At 40.6% G+C, this 22,784-nt stretch overlaps 1 protein-coding gene across 1 annotated transcript in view; it reads right to left on the bottom strand.

The window, feature by feature from the left end:
* Positions 1-2,519: 2,519 nt before the first annotated feature.
* gabbr2 (gamma-aminobutyric acid (GABA) B receptor, 2) overlaps positions 2,520-22,784 on the bottom strand; it is a 153,258-nt gene continuing 132,993 nt past the window's right edge. Inside the window, exons 14-19 of the mRNA XM_076106019.1 lie at positions 16,224-16,334; positions 14,775-14,999; positions 14,314-14,496; positions 13,526-13,655; positions 8,790-8,907; positions 2,520-6,675 (exon numbers count right to left, since the gene is read on the bottom strand). Coding sequence (XP_075962134.1) covers positions 6,510-6,675; positions 8,790-8,907; positions 13,526-13,655; positions 14,314-14,496; positions 14,775-14,999; positions 16,224-16,334 — 933 coding nt within the window. The 3' untranslated portion in view covers positions 2,520-6,509. The remainder of the gene's footprint in view (positions 6,676-8,789; positions 8,908-13,525; positions 13,656-14,313; positions 14,497-14,774; positions 15,000-16,223; positions 16,335-22,784) is intronic.

The following is a 22,784-nucleotide window of genomic DNA, read 5'->3' as shown; positions in this document are numbered from 1 at the left end:
AGATTAAGGTACACTTGCTTTTGGAGATTGAGCAGAATTCTCAAGGACAGAGGAAGACGATGTCTTCGATTTACGATGGGCTCAGCTGAGTGTGCCATCATTATATGTCGGCCATAAATTTACCTGCAGGAGATTGTAACCACTGGCCATAACTCTCTCTCTCTAATCACGTATCCTGGTATGTATGGAGACATCAGTCGACCCACGCCGCACACGCTCCTCCCAGAAATGGCTGTTTTTCAAACGGTGAAATGAGGTCTCGGGACAATATGGCCATATATCAAGGGGTTTTTCACATCATATATAACATAATGAAATTATTGAATTATTATCAGTGATATTTCAATTTAAACATGAATAATCATCTTGCTTGAGATTGTCATCAACACATTTGTGTGAGGAGCTCACTCAGCAGACTAGCATACTAATACATAGAACATATCCTCTCCAATATGCCCTTGACTACTTCTCTTGATGAGGTTATATTGCCATAATGTGATACTGAGGAGGGATTAGAAGCCACATCTGAAAATCCTTGAATGCTGCAGATTAATGGGGGAAATGGTGACCGTTGGCAAAGGCAATAAACCACTGACAAACGTTACTGACACAAGGGTATACTGGAGATGAATGTATTGTTATGGTGTTGAAAACATATTAGTTTTCCAAAGGCAAATAGTCGGATTTCATTTGAAATTGCCTGCTCTTTTTTTTTCTAGTATTAAAATTGTGACATTGCAGCCTTTGTGAGATAGACAATAATGAAGAATGTGTGTCAGAAATGTGTTTTTAACAGAAAGATTGTTGTTGTTAATGTGGGCACTGTTTGCCTTCCTGTAGTTTGTGAATGAGTCATACGTCAGTGTTAGTTATTCTTGTGTGAGGGGGTGTATGTGTTTTCCTGCCTCAATGCTTCCTGCAGACTTTCTGAGGTAGGATTACAACTGTTGTACAGAAAATCTCACAGGTAAATGCAAACACTGTCTTTTACTCTAGGCAATTTTTAAAATCTCATTAAAACTGGCCCACAAGATAGAAATCAAAGTGGCACTATTTATGGTTTATGGAGTTAATAGTAATGTTAGCTTGCTTATCTCAGATAATCAATCAAAGCCATTGACTGTAGGCTGTATAATAAACAGATCAATCCTAATTTACAATCTGTAACGTAGGATAAGATCCTACAATCATGCAAACCCATTTCAAAATACCCAAACTATCCCTTTAAGCTCAGCAAGCAACGTTTTGCTCTGTAAAGATATAGTGGAGTAATATCGACCTGAGTGGAGAATGAAGTCGCTCTCCCTCTTTGTGTGTTGTAATCCGAGTTTCTCTGTGCTTTGTTTACATATCCGGGCCAACTGCTCCTGCCTTTTAGTGCGTGTTAGTGTGCCCCATCATGGCTGCTGCTCTGCGCTACTCTCATACAGTGAACGCTGCCGTGTACAATTTTGGTTGCAGCCTTCTTTATGCTTTAAAGATTTGATTTACCCAGATTATGAAAATATATTTTTTTACTTGTCTCTGGTGGTGTGTAGTCATGCATTATTTGCCCATTTTCTCAGATTTAGCTGCATGTTGAAAAAAATGATAGTATCGCATGTTGAAAAAAGTAAAAAGAAATACATCGAAAAAAGTCATAAAAAATTTATAGTATAGAATATGGGAAAGAGTCATAGTGTATATTTCAAAAAAAGTAAGTTGAAAAAAGTCATAATATAGTATGTCGGTGAAAGATTCATACTATAGTATGTTGAAAAAAGTCATAATAAAGTAATAGTATAGTATGTCAAAAAATCATAAAAAAGTCATATTATAGCATGTTGAAAAAAGTCATATGTCTTTCAGGATGTTGATCAGCAACTGATGAGCCCCGCCTGAGCCTGGTGTGGTTCAAGCCTTTTGCTTGGGTGACACGGCTGCTGTTTTGTTTTGGTTGTTTCAGACATTTTCACACATCTACACGTGCTGACAATACTGATTACTGACTCGCCATGTTTGTTTAGTTTATGGATCCTTTAAATGTATGTGTGTATTTATTACTTTTAACTCGTCTGGTCTCCCGTTCATGTTGCAGCCTTTGAGTCAGATTGCAACACGTATTAAAAAAGTCATGAAAAAGTTAAAGTATAACATGTCGACAAAAGTCATAGTATAGCATGTTGGAATTTTTTTAATAAAAAGTAATGGTATAGCATGTCGAAACAAGGTTTAGAAAAGCATGTCGAAAAAATGTATAATTTGTTATGATAGTGTGATGTTTTAGTGGCGGCCACTTTTATGTAACATTGTCATTAACTCACCGAGGTGAGGTATTGCGGTAATGGCCACGTAATGACCAAACGAGCAGTGTATTAGTACGACGTTTGGAGAAGTGTATCGCTATCTCTGTTGCCTTGCTGTTGGATAACAATCGAGGATTGTTGAAGTTTAATCGCTTCTTATTTATGTTGTTATATCATCAAATTTGAGATCTCAAACCCCACTGATGGGTGTTGTCTACATAGCAATTTACAGCAACCGCCATTTTCTTTTGAACTAGTCAAATGAAGACGGCAAACAGTACAACGTCCAATCCACTCTCATTCTATTTCTATGGGTGGATCTCTGCTTCTCTTTGAAGCATTAAAGCAGTTAGCGAACAGGTGGAAAACTTCTTCGGTAAATTGTGGGGAAGATTACGAATGTGTTTCTTAACGCTGCCACTAGATGGTACTAAAGAGCGACATTTTGCCGATTCCACCTTAAGCAACTTGGAAAAAAGCAAATTGTGGACTGACTTCTTCATTGATCGACTGCGTGCGGATCAACATTATGAATGCAAACACACTATGGAGAAGGACAGGAAGGATTCTATTACATCAAAGATTATTTTCAGTCTCACTTTATTTAACGATGATGTGAAAAGTAAAGGCTGTCCATAACATTCAGACAATAAAAGAAGAATGTTATTCAAATCCCCCGATAACAACTAATGGCTCCAAAAAATGTTCAGGTGTTCCAAGTGTGATACTTATTTTATACAACTTTTTCATATCTATACCTCATCTGTACATAACATAGTTACAGATACTGTAAAAAAAAAAAAGAAAAAAAAAAAAGACCAAGTATCATTGTGGCATATTAGTGAAATATTTCCAATGTAAAAATGAGAATGTACGTAAATAACTTTACATATACATATATATATATAGTTTTCTATTATTTCTGTAATAAGAAAACAAGTTATTGCCCCTCTTGAACATGTTGCATTAAACCTAGGTTTTGTTTTTCGTTTTAAACTCTTTAATTGAACTTAACTCCATGTGATACCACATATCAAACTGACAAAACAGTAACAGTGTGGACCTGTGTGTTTTTTCCACTAAATGTATACGTCATATTGTTATATTTTTGGACATGTATGTTTCGTGTTCTCCAGAAACCCTGATAATGACACATACAAAGATATAATTATATACGTATATGTCACTTTGATCTGCAAACTGAAAAGGTAGAAAGACCTGTGGCAAATACAAACCATTGGCATGACGTTATTGATTACAGGAAATTATGAGCCCTTGACCTACCATAATTGCATTTGAACAATGTTTCATCCGTTTTTCATCCAAAAAGTTTGAAATGAATCCTAATAAATAAAAAAATCAGGGCACATCTAAAAAAACAAACAAAAAAACCCCAATACCTGATGATCTGCATTTGGCATTTTAGATTAACGAAAAAAAGTCATTTTGTAATTTGCTAAATGCCAGGAGTGGGTTATTAGGATTGATCGTTTGCTGCTACTTTCACTTTATTGCCCTCAGTGAATAACTGCTAAACCAGTAGCATAGTCGATATGATGATGTTGAGTCCACTGAGAATCTTGGCATTGACATGTGTGAGCTGATCAACAGGTTAAAAGAACTTAAATCCATGATTTTTTTTTTAAGTAAACGAAAAAAAATCTAAACTGTAGGTGAGAAGATGAAACGACAGAGTGGATTTGTCACGACAGTTGCAAAAACAGAGGTAACTCTGTGAATTATACATTTCATTTCATGCCGTCTTGAGAAAGCCAAATACCAAATATTCCATACATGGACACCATCATGGGGGCATCAGCAAATTGTACACAATCACATATAATGTAATATATAAAATGTGCAGTTGGTTTTCTTCTCCTGAAGGAAGAACCAACCCTCTGGCAATGTCTCTCACTCACTTGTCCGGTGACCGTGATTCTCTAATTGGCAACGATGAGGGAGACACCGTGACCCCTTGGAGGTCTGTGCTCGGGGCTTCCCTGCTCCTGTGCTCAGCAGGGGCTGGAAGGGGAGGAGCTCTCACGGGAAGTCACCCTGATATGTCCGATAGCAGGCGGCTCTCTGCTAGCTTGTCTCCCACTCCAATTGTGTGTCCTTGACTGGCCTTTTTAACTAAAAGACAGTGTTTATGATCAGACATCAACTTGCAGAGGAAATCCACTCCAGCTGAAGTGGAGCTTTCACCAAGTCGAGGCAATTTAATTTAAAGAAATCTATGACACGTTGTACAGTTTACAGATGTGTGGCCAATGTTGTAGTTTGCCGGGTCAGCGCCAAATTCACCTAATTTATGTACCGTGGGTCCTGCAGGCTACAATATAAGACAACAGGCACAGCGTTCAACAAACGCCTTAAAAACTAAAAACCAAGACACCAATGGTGAAACATATGCTAAGAACAACCATCTTGCACTCCATAAAAAGTCATTTTCTTTGTCCGGAGTCTCTGTTTGCTTTTCTCCCGTGTCGATGACCGTTTTGCTCAGTGCAGCCTTCTTGGGCCCAGTTCAACAGCACTGAATTACATTTCCATAGCAACTGAGGTATGTTCACTGTTGCTAAGTGTGAAGTGATTTTTCTTGACACTGAATGTGACAGAAAGCCCTGCGCCTGTGCTTTATGCTCCATCAATGTGACCAGCAGTGGTGTCATCGCCGTCTTGGAACTGAAAGCTACAGCCGTTTGGGGCTTATCACACAAGGCTCCCGCCCATGTCTCCATTGTCTCTACTACTGCTCGTGGAAATTCAGGTCAACCATTTAATCCCAACTGGTTGTGGAGGTGGTAGACCTACATCCTTTCCAACATCACCTCTTGAATGTTATTTCTTCCAAAAAAGTAATTGCGCCCTTTTGCCCATTGACATGAAGCCATCGCCCCTGTCTGTGCTGGTTAGCTGTGAGGGCTAGATCAGACGGACATCTTAACAGTCTACGGAGACCACTCTGTGGGGATCAATATGACCAGGCCTGTCACTAATGCCTTGTCTGAAAAGCAGCTGAAGTCATAAGGTGCTCTCTTACGTTTTGATCTAAATGTGTGCATTTCTTGGCATAAAACACACATAAATAACAACTGTGGAACACTCTTTTGGTGCCTTTTAGCTCTATTTTCTCATATATGCAGCCTTGGAGACCTGTTAAAAGGCATAGCATCAATATTCTGTATAACATGCTTTCTGAGGACATATTAAGCAAATTGTAAAATATTAAAGGCTTATGCAAAGTCTGATGTGAAAACTCTGATGAAACCAGTGGTGCAAATTTAGCGAAATGGAAAAAAGAGGCATGTGCGTCTTCCTCCAAGTTAAGATGAACGGGCCCCTGGTGCCTTTTCATGTTCTGTGACTCACAAGCTTTGATGTTTCTTACTTTGCTGCCCATAATCTAAATGATCAACAATTACACAAACCAATTCAGATCTCTTTCATACGCATCTCTAATTCTTTGTAGGGTTCCATGTCATGATCACCTGCTTCTGTTACACGCTCTACATTTAGAACCCCTTTAATTGTCCATTCACAGCATATACAAAGCTTACAGTACATCAAAGTCAGAAATGATGATATATACATGTCTCCACAAGAACGGGAAGGGGACGGGGAGTATATTGGATGATTTCCTTTGTTGGGTTTTTGTAAAATCCATGTCTCCACACTGGTATCCAGTCACTGAAGCAGTGAAATACTCAAGTTAGATGACAAGCTCAAACGTAGCCGCGAGCACATTCATACAACAGATAAGGAACAGAAACAGACAATCCCCTCTGAAGCAGATAAGGCTACACGTCAGGTCAGGGCTGGTCCACCACTGTTCCGCTATAGGGGTATCAGTGTGTCTGTGGTTGTGTGTGTATTTGGGTGTTTTTGTGTTTGTTTGACTGTGCATATGTGTATTTTCCTAGGCAAGGGGAGCAGATGAACACGGGGACATTGCTGTGAATCATGGGAGTTTGTAAGAGTCATCCAGTGCCCACTCTGTCTCCTCCCACCCCTTTCCTGACTGAGGGTTTCAGTTCTCAAGAGAGGCTGGGGTGAAGAGGTACGAAGAGTGAGGGAGTGCCCCCCTCCCCCTCTTCTCTCCTTGTCCTCCTTGTTCCGAGACAAAATACGCACATACGCTGACGATATCAGTCTATTTTTGTAGAAAAAAAGGAACCATACATGTCTCCTCTGCAAAGAGCCAGGTGGGGGAGTGAATGAAGCTCACAGGCCAGAGACCATTACCCGGTAGGAGGGGGGCATGTGTCTGTGCCGTGGGCTGGAACCAGGGCTGCCGTTGGGGCTGGTGCAGCTGGCATCAACCCCTCCTATGGAAGGTAAGTAGGCATGGTGCAGGATGGGAAGCTGCAAGGACAGTCGACGCTGTATGCTGCAGACAGAAAAGGAAAGTTACAATGTGAGAGACAGAGATAGAGAGTAATTAAGTACATTTACTCAAATACATGGAAGTATAATTTTGGGGTACTTCACATGATTTTTTTAATTTTTTACTAGAAACTTTGGTCCTTGGCATAAAAGCTGGAAGCCCTACACTCCCACCCACCACTCTGACCTCCACATCTAAGGTCACAAAACTTGCTGCATCGGCAGAGAACACTTTTAATGTAAAAGTACTCCAAAATCCAATATGAATGTAATTATTTGGGACATTGGATTAGATTTTACATTTACGTATATTATCTACATATATTAAGAACTATAAATTACATAACCCTACCGCAGTCTCTCCCAAAGATTGGGTCCGCACCCACAAATGGGTCGCAAGAGAATTTATTAGGGCCGTCAAATACATTTGAACTTGTTTTATTTAACATTTATATCTGCAGTACACCTTTGAGCCACATGAAACTGAAAGTTTGTATTGTTCTGACAATTGCCTACTTTTAACTACTTTTGTTTAACTGATGAGACGAAACAAAAGAAATGACTCTGCGCAAATGCATTTATTTGGAGTTATCAAACGTTTATCTCTTCAAAATGGCTGGTTAACCTATTCAAGTTATTATAAGGGGATGTGGAAATGGCAGTAAAAATGGTCAGGAATGATCATTTACAGTAACATAGAAAAGGTGGATCACAACAGACAGGCAGAGCATAGTTCATAAAGACCTCAGGATGTTTTCCAATTGTTTTTCCTGTATTCTTTAGCACCCTCAGTCCCTTCTCCACTTCTCCTTACTAAACCTCTAATCCGCTATGCCTCTCAGCTTCTGGGATCATCTGACAAAAAGAACATTTCATGCTTCCGCCTGCTGTGACAGTTCTCACCGAGCGCCACTGCCAGCCGCTCGCAAGAAGATTACATAACCAAAATGGCAGTTATGTAAAAAATTAAGAGCGGGTAATGAAATCCAAGCTCACTCAGTGATCGACCGAGAGAAAAGTTGTAATTAGGTGAATTTTGTTAATATTAATGGGCCTAGTCAGTTGTCCTGACCTGTTTCTACTTGTGATGGAAACACTTTTCTCATAAATTACATCATTTTTTGATGTATAATATGACACAGACACAACATTATACACCTGGTGTGTGACTTTCGGTAGCATTCGTCATGTCACAAAGTCTGACCATAGTCCTCTATCTTTACTCTTCCCATACCTCCTTTCTCACTTCTTTATATTTGTCTCTTCTTGTCTCGCTCGCTGCCTCTTTGTCTCTCTTCCCTCCATGTGATCAAACATTTATGCGGCACGGGAATAGCTCCAAGTGTTCCTTTACTTCTCCTCCCTGTCTATTTTCAGAGCTGCTTCCAATGCGAACTCTAAATCACTGGTTACATAAGCCTCTGTGAGTCTCTACCTCTTTCTTTCTTTCTCTCCGCCTTCTCATCTTCATCTCTGTCTCTCTTTCCTATCTAAACATCCTTCTGTCTTTATCCATCTTCTTACTATAACTGCCCTCTCTACAATATTTTACCCCCACCTTGTCTGCTGCCTCTCCCATTCATTTCCATCCATCTGTCCCTCTGTGTTACGCATTCTTCTCCTGGGTCTAGTTAAACAAGTGTGGGAGGGAGAGCTCTCAATGAAGCATGAAGTACCCCCCCCCCCTCCATTGATGAAGTCAACATCCCTCTACTTTGCTTCCTAATGAATAGTGAGTGAATGTAGATCAGCAAGTGTCTCAGACCATCTTCTCTTACAAGTCGGGACAACAAACCAATCAACTGCATGTAAACGCATGTACACTGTACAAGCACACGTGTGTGTTTTTGTACGTGTTTGACTGTGACTATATGTGCTGCAGTAAGTCGAGCGTGGTGGGACAATAGACACACGCACTATTTGGTTATATGTATGTTGATGTGCGTGGGAGAGAAAAGTGCAGGACCGGTCCATGCTTTCGCAGGGCTCTGTTGCCAGAGCAACCGCCTGAGAACTGCTGGTGGTTGCGATACGTGTGATGTGTAGTCTGATGAAAAAGCTGACAAGACGGCGAGAGGGACATGGGGGTAGAGGTGCTGAAGAAATAGAAGAGCTCACTGTTCGGGCGAGTTGATATCCTCCAGAGGACCTCTGTTTATTCTGGAAGGATCCATGGAGCCCCACTGCGCCTGAGGCTTCTGCTCCAGGTGATTCTTCAGTATCGACTTCTCTCCATCTGCATTGAAAACACATGTAGGTTTGTAAAAACTATGATAGGCCGTGTGAAATGGGCTGTCATCCTTAACTGCTCAAACGCTGGACTTTGCATGTGCCAGGCAAAAGCAATAACAGTCTGTAAATCCTGGGAGCATGGCATGTTAATATTCCAACATTACCAAAAAAATGAATGAATTCCCTGGTTTGAGAAGGGTTATTATCAATGCACATGTGTCGCTGCACAGTTCATTCACACCACAAAGATAAACTCACTCTTGCAAACCAAAGAAAGTTGTCGTCAAGAGCACCTTAACAAAGACCAAGTCTTGACTAAGACCAGAGTGTATCAAGACCAAGACGAGACAAATACTTTGAGGGGTGGGGACCAAGTCAAGACCAAGACCAGACCAGACCCCCTCACTGCAACACACAAACCATATACTCCTCACTCCTCAAATTCATCCACAATCCCATAGAAAACAAATGAAGCTTCCTCTTCATTCACCTCTTAATTACCAAATATACTATATGTATGCATAGGAAATGTCTTGACAAAATAATTGCAATCCAAAAGATGAATTTTACTAGTTGAATTTTCATTTGTTTTCTATAAGCAATCCCAGTAATAATAATAATAACAAAATAAATCCGATAATCCAATTTAGTGACATCCCTGCAGTTCTGGTCACGACTGGTCTTGCAATGAAGTAAAGAGTCCTCTTTGTTTGTAAAAAAACAAAAACCCATCAATAAGCTCAAATGTGAAGACACCTTTGTGTTGTTCATAATAGTGACCTGCCAATATGTCATCAACCGTGTCTGTCAACTGACTGTACTGTCAGCTTCTTTTTTTTCCAAAAAGGAAAACAGATAATCTCTCACATATGCAGGGTGATATTAAAGCCCAGGTAAAAACTAAAACTTACACCAGTTTGGAACAAATTCAAAAAGTGGAAACGGGTGCAAAGAGAAAGAAAGCATCAAAGTGAGATAGAAAAGAAAGAACCCTTATCCAGAGAGGAAGGCGGAGAGGACACAAGAAAAGGCTTCCCAACATTGATTTCTGCATTCTTCGCTCCGGATGTTGTGGGGGCCGACGAGGTTGAAACACAATAAGAATTGTAGTAAACAGCCTTATCAGTTAAAAATAATAAATGTACCTGGAGAGTAATGGGACGATTTCTTTCCCCCTACAGAGTTTTCTCTCCAGTTGTCCCAGATTTCCCAGCACCTGCTGACCTGATTCACTGATCACAGCACTCCATGGACCTTTGAGCTCGCTGAACTATTTTTAAGCAGACTAGTCCTCTTTGCATTAAAAAAAAAAGAAGCCTAACCTTGTAGCACTCAGAGCTGTGTTGAAAGCACACACACACACACACACACACACACACACACACACACACACACATATTTATACACTTCTTTATGGATCCGTTCTCAGCAGCTAATCCGTCAGAAAACTACACCTGAACTGTCGCCCACAGGTTTTCTCCATCATGAAGACAGACAGACAGAGAGATAGAGGGAGACGTGAAGTGTGGCTTCTCAGTGAGGGTAATCGCTGCTGACATGGCGTTCTACACTTATAACAGCCACTCATTCACGGACCTCAATACATTTAGACCAGCTCTCTTATGAATACTGATGACTGCAGCTCGGAGCCCGGCGATGATGATGATGACGATGATGACTGCCAAGCACAAGCAGATTGAGGCAAAGATTATAATGCTGGTGATCTTTGAAGGAGGCTTAATGACCTGTGATTTTATTTCCATAATGTCAGATTGACGTTTCTGAGCAGCATCTAATGTGCTGTCTCTCTTCGTCTGATCTCTCGTTCTCCTTCTCTCCTCACAAGATCGTTATCGTGAACACTTCAGCAACCTAGACTTCTCTGTGTGAGTAAAAAGTAATAGCAAGGTCGGCCTATCGCTAAATATGAGAGTCTTGCTTTGAGAGAGCTGTGGCTCTACTAAGTTTTAATTCATCTGTCAGTTTTAAAACCTAACAGGAGCAGGAATATGCCGTTATAAATTAATAAGACAGCCGACTTTTGTCGCTTCATTGTATCTGATCCCTATGCCCCAAGAGGCAAACGGATCATTTCTCTACCAGCATCAGCATGTTTTCCCTGCTGAGGGAAATAATAGTTGATGGCTGTCTAATCCTTTCAAAGAAGTGAAATTTATTTTTGGAAGGCGTGTGCGCTCCAGAAATCAGCTACTGTATTTCAATTTAAAAATGACCGATTCACAGTTGTTGCTACCAACTCCAGCTGGTGGCAATGGGAGAGGTATTTGTTACTTTACTCAACACAGGTTTTTAAATATGACTGTATTTAGTAATCTGACTCCAATTTTGAGAAGACAAATACAGATTATAGTTTTTTTCTATAAAAATATTTCCGTAAACGAATATTTGTACAAAAAAGTGTCTCTGTTCTCTTCCTGACAAACTAACCAGGACAGTGCATACACAGAGTTAGTCTAAAATAAATGTATCGCTATGAGCCCAAACAATTAGACATTTTGAGTAAACTCAAATTAAGCCTGATATCAGCCGCCAGCTGCTGCCAGGACTTTAGAGAGATTATTTTCAACAAATGAAAAATGTTAGAATGTCTTCGTTTAAATAATGCAAGACAAATATTTTCAGGTAATACGACACAATCTTTCTTTTTTTTTCTGAGGAATGGAAATATGATTCAATATTTGAACCCTGATACACGGCTGAAAAACTGATCTAAAAAAATATCAAACTTACAAACTTTGATGCAGTATTCTGGTTCAGAAGACAATCAAAAATCTCACAGATGGTAGCTCATTTACTAATTATCTACTAATCAAAAATAATCTTGGCACTGACTTCTAGCTCTCTGCGTTCCATAAAAAGACAACACTGAGCCGCTCCATCAACCAATTGTGCCACAACACAGACATATTTTTAGTTCAGATCAATCCTTGTAAGGGTACCTAACAAGGCTAAAACAGGAGGATGTGTCAGGCAGAGAAGGAGGAGGAACAGAAGGAAGCAGAGAACAAACTACAACACAAAGAAGAGGCATTTGACACGTTGCCTGGTGAATGTACTAACTAGCTGCCATCAGTTCATTGCGTAACTATGAACTTTCACAGATGAGAAACTTCTCAAACAGTTCCAACGTCTGCTCCCAATCTGCAGATTTTAGATGTTTTACTCCTTGTGTTTCCCTTTGCTTGTCTCACCCAATTATGGTTCACGTTAACTGACCCCTCCTCCCTTCTTTAATCTTCTCTCAAGTACATTGTTCAACACACAGCAAACAACATCCCACACACCAAATAATTAGGTGCAAAATCAAGTGTGGACTCACTTTTGGCTTAATAATAAGCGGTGGGAGAGAAGTGTGACTACAGTGTGTGTAAAACTTGCTAAGCAGCAGTGGAGTATGCAGGTACTCTCACTAATCGTATGACTTATCCCAAGAAACGTCACAGACTTGCTGTCAGGCAGAGTACTCATGTGTCCCTTCTTCACCTGCAGCTGACAGGAGCTCCAGCAATGGGAAAAAATAATAAAAAATTCACGATATTATTTCAAGCCGCTGCTCTGAAAGCCGCGTTAAAATCCTTCGCGAAAGCCACCGAATATGCAAACGTACCTGCATAAATAATGTGAAACACCTCATTACGGCTATAAATATGACTTTATATTAAATTGCATCAGACTGAATCACGCTGAATTGAGGCGAGACAGGACTGAGTTGCATCTTACTGAGCTGCTCATTCTTGGTTTTATCTTGGTCTATACAGACTGCTGCAATCTAGTTTCAGCCACCAGAAGCAGCATTAATTAAACAAGCCATCTGAGCAGCTCCAGTCAGTTAGTGAGGAAGAAAAGATACATCATCTTGGATTCTACATGGGTTGTATTGATTGTAATGGAGAGCATCAACACATCATGAGAGTACGTGATGTGTTTGTTACTTCACGCCCACCAAACATCAACGCTGTTTCTCCGGATGGTCTTTGTGAGATTGTATCTTTCTATTCATCTATTCATTGCCTGGGACTAGACCTTTGAATCTGCCCACTCCACCTAGTTGACGACTGCGTCTGGCGTCAACACATGCAACAGCTGTTCCTCAGTTGTTAAAGCGATCGATCCAACGAGGGCCACAGGGGGATTAACTATTAGGATTGAACAGATCTGACTTCTTCGGTCTCTATGCTGATATGATACCTGGGCTTTAGGTATCTGCCGATACAAAGTAAGATCCGATACCAGTGTCTGATCAATAAGCTGAATGCCTCACTGTGTGGAAGAGACTGAGATCAATCTTTTATGTATAAAACAACATCAGACTTGACTTAAACTTGACTTTTCTAACTTTATACAACAAAATGTAACAAATAAATACATACATAGAAATGTACTGGATTGTTATTTATTAAAATAATGGTATCAAGTACCAGATCGGCCTATTGATCCAGCTATTTGAGTCAGTATCGGACCGATATACGATATCAGTATTGGTATCGGTCCATTTTTCCATGTGCTTCGTAAGTACTGAATGCCTAAAATGGGTGGTGTCACACTGATGCCTCAACATGACTGCGATAGGGCTATATGGAAACATACAGCCAGTTTCTCACCTTTAGCGTCTGTGAAGTTGCGTATGCTGAGGATGTTGTTGGCATCCGGGTAATGGTTCTGTTTGATGTAGGGAGTTTTCTCTGGGGTGTCCTGCAGCTGCATGGTCACTTCTTCCAGCTCTTTATCCAGCTATAAAACAGGAAAAACAAAGAAAATATTGGTTTATGTTTTTTTTCAAGTGGGTAAAAGTAGAGTGAGTACATTATTATCATAAACTGAACCATCTTTAATTTCATCAAGTTTGCAGAAATCATTCAAAGACAACCTATCTGAAGTAGGCTACATGGTTATCAGCCAAACATTACCCAGTGTGGCTCTATGGATAACTTATTTTCATTTCAAAACATAGGGAAGAAGGGAAAAGACTTCTGCCTGCCAAAGACTTAATCATTTTACGTGTCCTTACTAGTGTCTGAGTAGCTCCTCATTTAAAACAATCATGAACAAAAGCAATGATAACAGCAGCAATTCACCTCTGAGAGAGCTGATAAGAAAAGCCAAGGTGATTGTTTTTTTGTCACTCAATGTCAGTGAACATTTTAAGGAAATGAATCAGAGAGAAGGTACAGTGTGGATGTTATAGAGACAACAGCATCTCTCTCAGAGTTCTTGTACAACTTGTGCTCAGTTACCGTTTCTTCAATTACATTCAAAAGCTTCTTCTTATCCAGCGATTGCATTAAAAACCCTGCCACCCACTGCACCGGCGTCTTGTCTTGTAAAATCATGACCATCAATGAAAAAAAATGACATGAATGAACATGAATGTGTATTCATCAGGTCAGACCTCTGTTATCCTCATGCGGAGGCGGTGGTTATCAGTTTGAAGCCCGTCCAGTCGCGAAGTGTTAGCCTGGTTGACGCTGGTGACTGAGGTGGAGGTCTTGGAGTCTTCCTTCTTCTGGTTCTGGGTGAAGTTTAACCTGCGGTTCTGGGTGGCTGCGTCTGGGTTGGTCCTCATGGTGATTAACTGGAAGAAGGGTTTCGGGGTATTAGTCAGAGTTAGGGTTAGGGTCTGTTGTAGAATTACATGGGCAAAAAAAGCGACACATAACTGTTTACGCTGAAAGTTTAGGACACAGGATTTAGTGAAGTGTGGTGTGTGAATCTGGTGATAATTAAGCACTCCAGTTTTTGAGTTAATCAGGTCTACTCACACACACACACACACACACACACACACACGCTCACACACACACCACACACACACACACACACACACACACACACACACACAAATAAACTGACCTTGGGAACAAAGACCAGACAGAGCGTGATGGTGCTGCAAAAGATGATCACCAGTGCCACAATGCAGAACTGGACATTGGGCTGGTCCCTTGTAAGAAAAGACACCGCAGCGCCGATGATGCACATGATGCCCACGTTGTAAACACTCATCCCAATGTATTTGCTGTCATTGAGAGCAGGGATGCTCACGTTCCTGGTCTCCCATGCCAAGAAACAGCCAAATAACTGTCGGGGAAAAGAGAGGAAAAGTAATATTTGTTTTTATTAAAACATGTTTGAGAGAAGGTTAAACAGACTTTTTAAAAAAAACAACTGCAGGCAGTATCTCTGGGGCAATGCGCACACAGTTAATCAAAAGTTTCGTCATCCTCACTTTTTAAAGCTATGCAGTTTTTTGTTTTTTCCAGAATAAAATATGTCGTATTCATCTTAATGTTGTTTGTTGGACACTGCTCTTTATTGTTCTTCATAAATGGAGTGCCGAGAAACATTTAATCTTATTTGATTTAGCGTTAAGAAACACTTAAACAGTCAAAAAAAAATCATTAGAATCATTAGAATTCCTTAAAGAGGAGGAAAACTATCTGAAGAACATCTTTCTAAAGCAGCCTTTGGTTTCATGCTTGTGAAATGTTTATTTAGAGCGTTTTTTTTGCAGAACATTAAAGTTGCAGCAGCAGCAGCCTGCTGAATAATTCACTGTGTGCTGTGTAAATTGGCCAGCCTGCTTATCCTAAAGTCTAAATGAGAGTTAGCGGAATGACAAGCAGCAGATTTACAGGAGCAGTCATCAAGGATTAGTGGATCTCAGGTGTGTGAGCATGTGTACGCGAACGTGAAGTGGTGGTGATGTGCGCGCGTATGCATTCATATGTGAGACTGTGTGTGTGTGTGTGTGTTTGTTTGTGTGTCTGCGAAGGCAGGGATGACTCAAGCCTTAATGCTTCTTTTTGCTGCGCTGTCCGTATCCACATCTGTATGCCTCATACAGATGTGGACTCCTGTCAATCACTTGATACAAACTTTTCCTGCTGCTCAACTTCTTTGTTGCCGTCTTATTATTTTACAGCAAAGCCCCTCCTACTTGTTACCCTACAATTTGATCTCTCCGTCTTTTAACTTTTTTTGATTGTATTTTTTCAAATTAATTAATTCATGTTTATTTTGAAAGAGACTTATACAGTATACATAGAAAATTGCTCAACAATTATCCAATGCAATGTATCAGAGCCTTTATAGCTACTGCTAATTTCCAATGCCCTTGCTATTAGCATAAGATTAGTAGGAGTTAAAGCAAAGGTCAGTTAAGCAACAACACTAAACTGATATCACAACAATGTAAAGGAATAGTTTGACATTTTTGGGAAGTACACATTGATTACATTCATTGTGTAAATGTATGTGTACAGACTGTGAGTACATGATGAAAGGTTAACCCTTTCCTCTCACCATTAGCAGCCCCTTGTAGGCGTAAACGATGCCCAGCCAAATGGTCATGTGGGTGTTCTCACAGTGCTCCAAGAAGGGACGGATGGCTATGTCTCGGCCTTGGGGGTCCGCCTGTTGACAACACAAACACATCGAGAGGAGGAGTATTTAGTACAAACCTCCAAAAAGTAATTTATTTGTTTTTGAAAAACAAAGGCAGGTGAATGAAAAAGTGCAAAGTGTACACTAACGGTGGAACAGGCAGCATTTCTTTGCGGAGCAATAAAACAGACTGAGAACACCAGTAAAACAGCTGAGAAAAGGAAGAAATCCTCAGGAGGCAAATGTTTCCACATTTGTTTTTTTCTTTGCAGGTGTTGTAATTTCACATTCAAGGACAGAAGCTACACGGACTGTCCGCTGCTAGTCAGAATGACGGTGTCACTGATCAAACATCCAGGTGTGTAATCAAACCGCGTCCTATCATGGCCACTGGGCTTCTCCAATGTCGGCTGAAGTTAAATGAATCCATGCTAAGGACACTAATGGGCACGACTAATGAGGCTTATTCATTAATGTGATTTACACCTCCTCTTTTTATTCTTGTTCCTCACTCAGTCGCCCCAGTCTCTCTATTTATTTAGCTGTCTTTTCATTTCCACTGTCTTCCATAACAGCTGGTGACACGTGTGACTTACGGGGGAAATTAGCACCTGAGGTGGATATTAATATGCTAAAATACGTCACCTCTCCTCTCTCTTTCTCACTCTCTCTGTTAGGCTGGGCTTTAAAAAGCTTTTAATAAGAGCATTAGTCTGGCCTGCATGGATTCATCTGAGGCCACACCAATATATCAACGCTGAGACACCTGGGGCAAGGCTGGGCATGATGCCATGCTGCTCGCTAGGTGCGTGTGTGTGCGTGTGTGTGTGTCTTCAGGCTTATTTACAGTAAGACATGTCTAATGGCTCAGCAGATGGTGCTTGTGTGTATTTGTGTACACGCATCTACATCAAAGTCTTTGATTTGCAGAAATTCAGTTCATAAGCAAAGTCCTTTAAGGCAGAAAGCAAGATGAGGAGAAAGGAATTGTACTGAAATGTGAGCTTTGTTGTGGTCGTCACTCCCCACACATACTACGCTGAGAATGCACTTTGTTAAATGTGTCTCATGTGACTGCCCTCTAAACAAAATAAATACACACCTACACATACACATCCCTCTTCGGCTGCAAAATCCACTTCCACTAGTCCCTTTGACCTCCATATTCTCCATTCAGCTCCCATTAATGGACCTTGATGGATTTAAATGAGTGGTTTTCTATAGAATGATCACTTAAAATGGGAAATTGGTGCTTAAAAAGCTGCAGTGATTCACCCAACAGAGATGAACAGAAAAGTGGCCATACCGTGTCATTTCTGGATATCTTTGAAGTGTTATATCATAGTACAGTTCTCTAGCTTTAATTCCCATGTCTCCGCCTTGGAAATACAACTTTCACACAGTGTTCCTCATTCCTGCTTGCACTTGCTGTCTTTTGCTTTCAACATTCAATCCCACAAAGGATTATATATAGGCAGAACACATCACACGCTGTTTGTTAAAAAGACACCGCGACGACAACGTGCCAGGCGGAACCCCCTACAACTCAGATGTAGAGTCAACTTTCCCACCATCTGCCGAAGATCCTCATAACCTCTGATGTCTCAAAACGGAAACGCATTATAAAGCGAGGATTGCTTCGGTGGCAGTGAGTTCACACACTTTGTCAAAGCACTCATGTATCCCCTTCCGAGACTTTCCGTGGCAACCGTGTGACTCATGTCACTCATATCTGGAACTCGATCACTGGAATATTGTTAACATGACGGTGAAGGACTGGTAGAGCAGTGTTTCTGCTTTATAAACCATTAAGGAGGTGGAAACGCAGGAAAGTGGGGCAGGAGATGACGCACAGACTGGCTTTTTTTATATTTGAAAAGGAACCACAATTAGTTGACGCAGTACAGAAAATGGAACCTGAGACTCAAGCATGGTATTTCCATCATACAGCTACGGGTAATTTCTTCATGAAATAAATGCTTTCAAACTTAGAAATGTGTTTGCACTGAGCAAGAGAAAATCAGGAGTTATGCATAAGATGCCCTGGTTTGGCAAAGTCTCTGGACATGGATCATCTCTTGTCACAGGAAGTGATAGATGTTTGCAATACAGACAATCATTCTGCAAACTGCTGGTCACTGCTGACTGAAGTAGCGTGGAAGATGACGCTCTACAAAAAGAGGCCTCGCTCCCTTTGCCTTTCCTACATTCATGGAAGAAAAGACTAAAGCCCTTTTCAAACATGGAATATAACATTGCTGAGTTCATCTCTCCGTTCAGGCGATAACCTTTTTCATACTAGGTCAGACCTTAATGTTAATTGTTTGTTTCCACTGAACGGCTTTACAGCATCTTCGTCATTTCTGTATATTTAGGGTCACGTTTTTTGGCTGAGCAATCTGTTATTCAAACAACAATGCTTCGAGGAGTCACACTTGTTGCAAATTATTCTGTTCATTCGATATGAGAGGCACATTCTGCATCAGTGCTCTTTGCAAAGTCGCAGCTCCGAGCAAACTTCTGTCACTAACAACAAAATGAGAACAAAATGAGATATAATGCTTATTAGGCTCGGGAGTCTATCGCAGCAGAGCAGACAGCGCCGTTCGGAGGGAAGCTGTCTGGGGAGTTGCCAGGCAACAGGGCTGTAGGCAGCAGGCGGCCCCAAAGCGGTGGTGATGGCGGCAAAAGTGGCGGTTCGCTGTCATTTTTCACAGCATTAGCCCTCTAACGGGATCACTCTGGGAGGGCAGGCAGATTCTCTGTGGAGAAATGGAGCTAGATGAGGCGATGAAAGGAGTGATGGAGGAAAGAGGGAGAAAGAAATGGAGGGTGGGATGGAGAGAAGACAAGAAGCAAGAAGTATGGATGGGAAGATGGAAGTTGAAATAAATGGAATAATAAAGGGATAGCAGGATAGATGGAAGAAAGGTACAAATGACAGCGTGGAGAGGCAAGATAAATATATGCTGTCAATCATGTTTCCTCAAAGAAAAAAGTGAAGGAAAGGAGAAAATTTGAAATGAAGAGACCATCAGAGAGCAGAGGGAAGTGAATACATCAGGAAGAGCTAGGAAAAGTTGGAGAAATGGAGGTAAAGATTGGGGACAAACTGACAGTAATTTGCAACTGTTTGACTATTTGTGTGTTTTTCTATCAAAATGGGTGCTCAGAGGAACACACTCCATGGTTCCCAAAGATGGAGCAGAATAAAAGTTTATTTTTTTACTTTTTATTCTACTTGTTTGAGCCCATTTATATCTGTCCCTGTGGGTGTCAACGTTTGCATTCTGTGAGCACACATACGTAATGTGACTGGGATTGTTTGTGTGTCGGTGTGTGCATGTATATATAGATGAGCTATCGGGCAAACACTGACGGAAACACCATCAAACATACTGGCAATTACAACAGAGGAGATTCCACCATGGTGAAAGAACGAGGGAGAAAGAGAGAGAGATGGGGACGAAAGATAATGTATTTTGGGTGATTTTAGACGTTGTGGCAGCAATTTATGTTGTACTATTTTGTGACTGTGATGAATAATGACGAAGGGAAAGCCACTGAGAATAGCAGAGAGAAAAAATAGAAATCATTAAAAAAAAAAAAAAGTCCTTTTTTTTGTCCTCAAGGATGATTGTAAAAGTTTTATCATAAAAACACTGCATCAAATTACTGTGTTGTGATTACTCCAGGGATTAAATAATTTACATTTATGAACGCTGAGGCTATTTGAAATCTCTCTCAGAACACTAAGCAATGTCATATGTTGTTTATCAAATAATAATAAAAAATGTAGATTTTCTGATTGGTGATTGGTGGTGTTTTGAAAGTCAGCGGGTGGCATCGTGTTCTGCTGATGCCCAGGGAACCAGCCCCACCAACTGTTTTCCTGGGCACAGAGACAGGGAGAGAAACGCACTGATAGAGTGCTGTCTGATATCACGCAAACACAAACACATTATCCTGCGTGGCACCAACTGTTTTCATACATGCAAATACAGACATTTTCTGCATTAGTCGTATGTCATTCTCAGCCTGCCTCCGCTGTCTGAGGGTAAATGCCGTTATTAGGACTGTAAAAGCTTGTGACAAATGTCATAGCATGAAAAATCGAATGTGTTGAAAGTGGTTTTAGAAGAGACCCAATAAGTACCACAGTTAATCAAATTCCATTTTTGGTTTATAGTCTCGAGGACTGGGGGGAAAGAAGGAGAAGCAGGATTTTTGAGAAATGTTACAAAGATGGAGGTATTTAAAGTATGAATGAGGGGAAGTAGAAAAGCCAGGATGAGAGATTTAGAGAGTGAAAGGGGGAGAAAAACAAACCGAGAGCACAGAGGGCAAAAAGATATAGGAAGATGAAAGGCAACTTTATGATGCAGTAATTTGTAGGAAATCATTTGAGAAGCAGCGAGCAGAGTTTTCACAAGCCTTCTAGGAAATTCTGAACAGCAGTAATGGCCTTTAGACAAGCAAATAGGAGAAGTGCATGGTGGGTAATTCGCTCAGCTGGTTGGACCGGGAGGTTGATGCCAGTAATGCTAAAAAGGAGTTCACACCCACTGAGGAGATATTTTCTTGTAGGCTCCACATAACATAACACGTAACAACTACTGTAAATGGCCAGCCTCTGATTGCCTCATCCTAACCACAAGTATTTTAGTTTTCCCCTTAATCATGCATATGGTTGGATGAAACTCATATAACTATAATTCATATTCTTCCTATTTTTCCTATGTTGTCTGCAGGCAATAGGTCTTTGTCACTGTACAGTCTGGTTAGACACTGCTGTTAGAAATGGCTGCTAGCAACAAAGCTGTTGCCAAAAATGTTGCTTTTTACTTTTAAAACACATCAAATGAATGCCAGCAATAGACTGTTACACCGCAAATGGAAAAAGCTAACAGTGCAAACGGGGAGTACACGACGTGTTTGCTGCGTGCCGAAGAGCTTCAGGACTTAGGGAAAAACTTTTAGGGAGAAAGGGGAAACACTTTACTTTGAAGTCCCCCTCATTTAGCAATAATATATAAAAACATTAAATACATGTTTATAACACTATAATATAGTTGGACACAGATATCAGTGTTTATTAATGTATTTGCCAGCGACTATAACTCCTCCTGAGGGCAGACATAATTGGAAGCTGCTGTATAAAACTGATAATGAATGACTAGAATATAGTAAAACACTGTTATGAATATCAATATTTCTTCATAGGAAAAGTTATAATCATTGACAGATTTATAAACACTTCACATGTCCTTATATATGTGTACAACCAGTTATAGAATTAGCTCATGCTGTATGTAAGTATGGTCAAGGAAGTACAGAGCTACTTTTTTTGTGATTAAGCAAACTGCATCATTTTCGCACACTGCGTAATATCACCTGCTTCACAGCTGCTGCTATAAATAGAGTTTCATGATGTTGTGCTCAAAACCAGTGCTGCGTCCCCTTTTGATAAACTCGGCCTCCCCACTGAGGTGATGAGATTATTAAAGGACCTTTTAAGTTTCCAGGTGCTGGTGCGTGTGCAATAACAGTGAAGCACCTGACTCATTTAATGCGGCTCACAATTTGAAGATCAGATGACGAACATCGGATGACGCACAATCGTCCCCCTGTCAGGGTCTGAAAAGTTGTGGCTGATTAAAATCAGCAAACAACAACTTTCCAGGGAGGCTTACATTGTTTATCCGACCAATGTTTGGCTTTCTGAAGTGTGCCTCTTTACCCTCAAAATCTGTGGTGTGTCCAGTTTTATGATTAGAATGATACAGAATGAGTTTTCTTTTGTTAAATGAACCCTCTGAAGCTATTTATTTTTATTTATTTGAACCTAGTTTCTATTTGACTACATGGAAAAAATGCTTGCTATTAAGTATTACTCGCTCCACTCATTACTAAATATAGGGGGTTAGGCGATGTTGTGTTAACATAGGAGCAAGAAACTTTGCACATTGAAAACCATGTTATTATTATGTTATTATTATTTTCTTAGCTCATAAAAAGTTGACGATATTGAGATACTCGGTTTTCACAGGATAGCAAATCAAAAGAATAATAGACCTACATCTAGGGAATATGCAAAGTGATGTTCAGGTGATACTGAGGCTAATAAAACGTTTCCCTTTTCTACTTAATCAAAAAGGTAGACAGCACAGTGAGAAGAGTTTACCCCATAAAGATGTTAAATGTCATATGGTACATGCTCTGAAGGTATGTGGCACATCCACTAGTATAAAGAAAGACAAATGAGAGGAAGGAAGGGAAGAAAAAAGGCCACTGAGGAAAGGTTGGAAGAAGTGAGGAAGGGGGGTGTGAGAGAAGGAGCCGGGGGAGAAAGCGAGGGAGGGTAAGGGTGGCGTGCCCCCAGCCGAGGCTGACCTACATGCAGAGGGGCCATGGTGGCAGGGCAGCAAGGCGCCGCTGGCACTCCGAGCCATGTCTCTGCCATCCCTCTACACGGTGGAC

This window comes from Anarhichas minor, unplaced genomic scaffold (assembly GCF_050575085.1).
Source record: "Anarhichas minor isolate MPS153535 unplaced genomic scaffold, ASM5057508v1 ptg000033l, whole genome shotgun sequence".
Taxonomy (NCBI): Eukaryota; Metazoa; Chordata; class Actinopteri; order Perciformes; family Anarhichadidae; genus Anarhichas; species Anarhichas minor.
The sequence above is the reverse complement of the archived record's forward strand: the minus strand, read 5'-3'. Positions and strand labels throughout refer to the sequence as shown.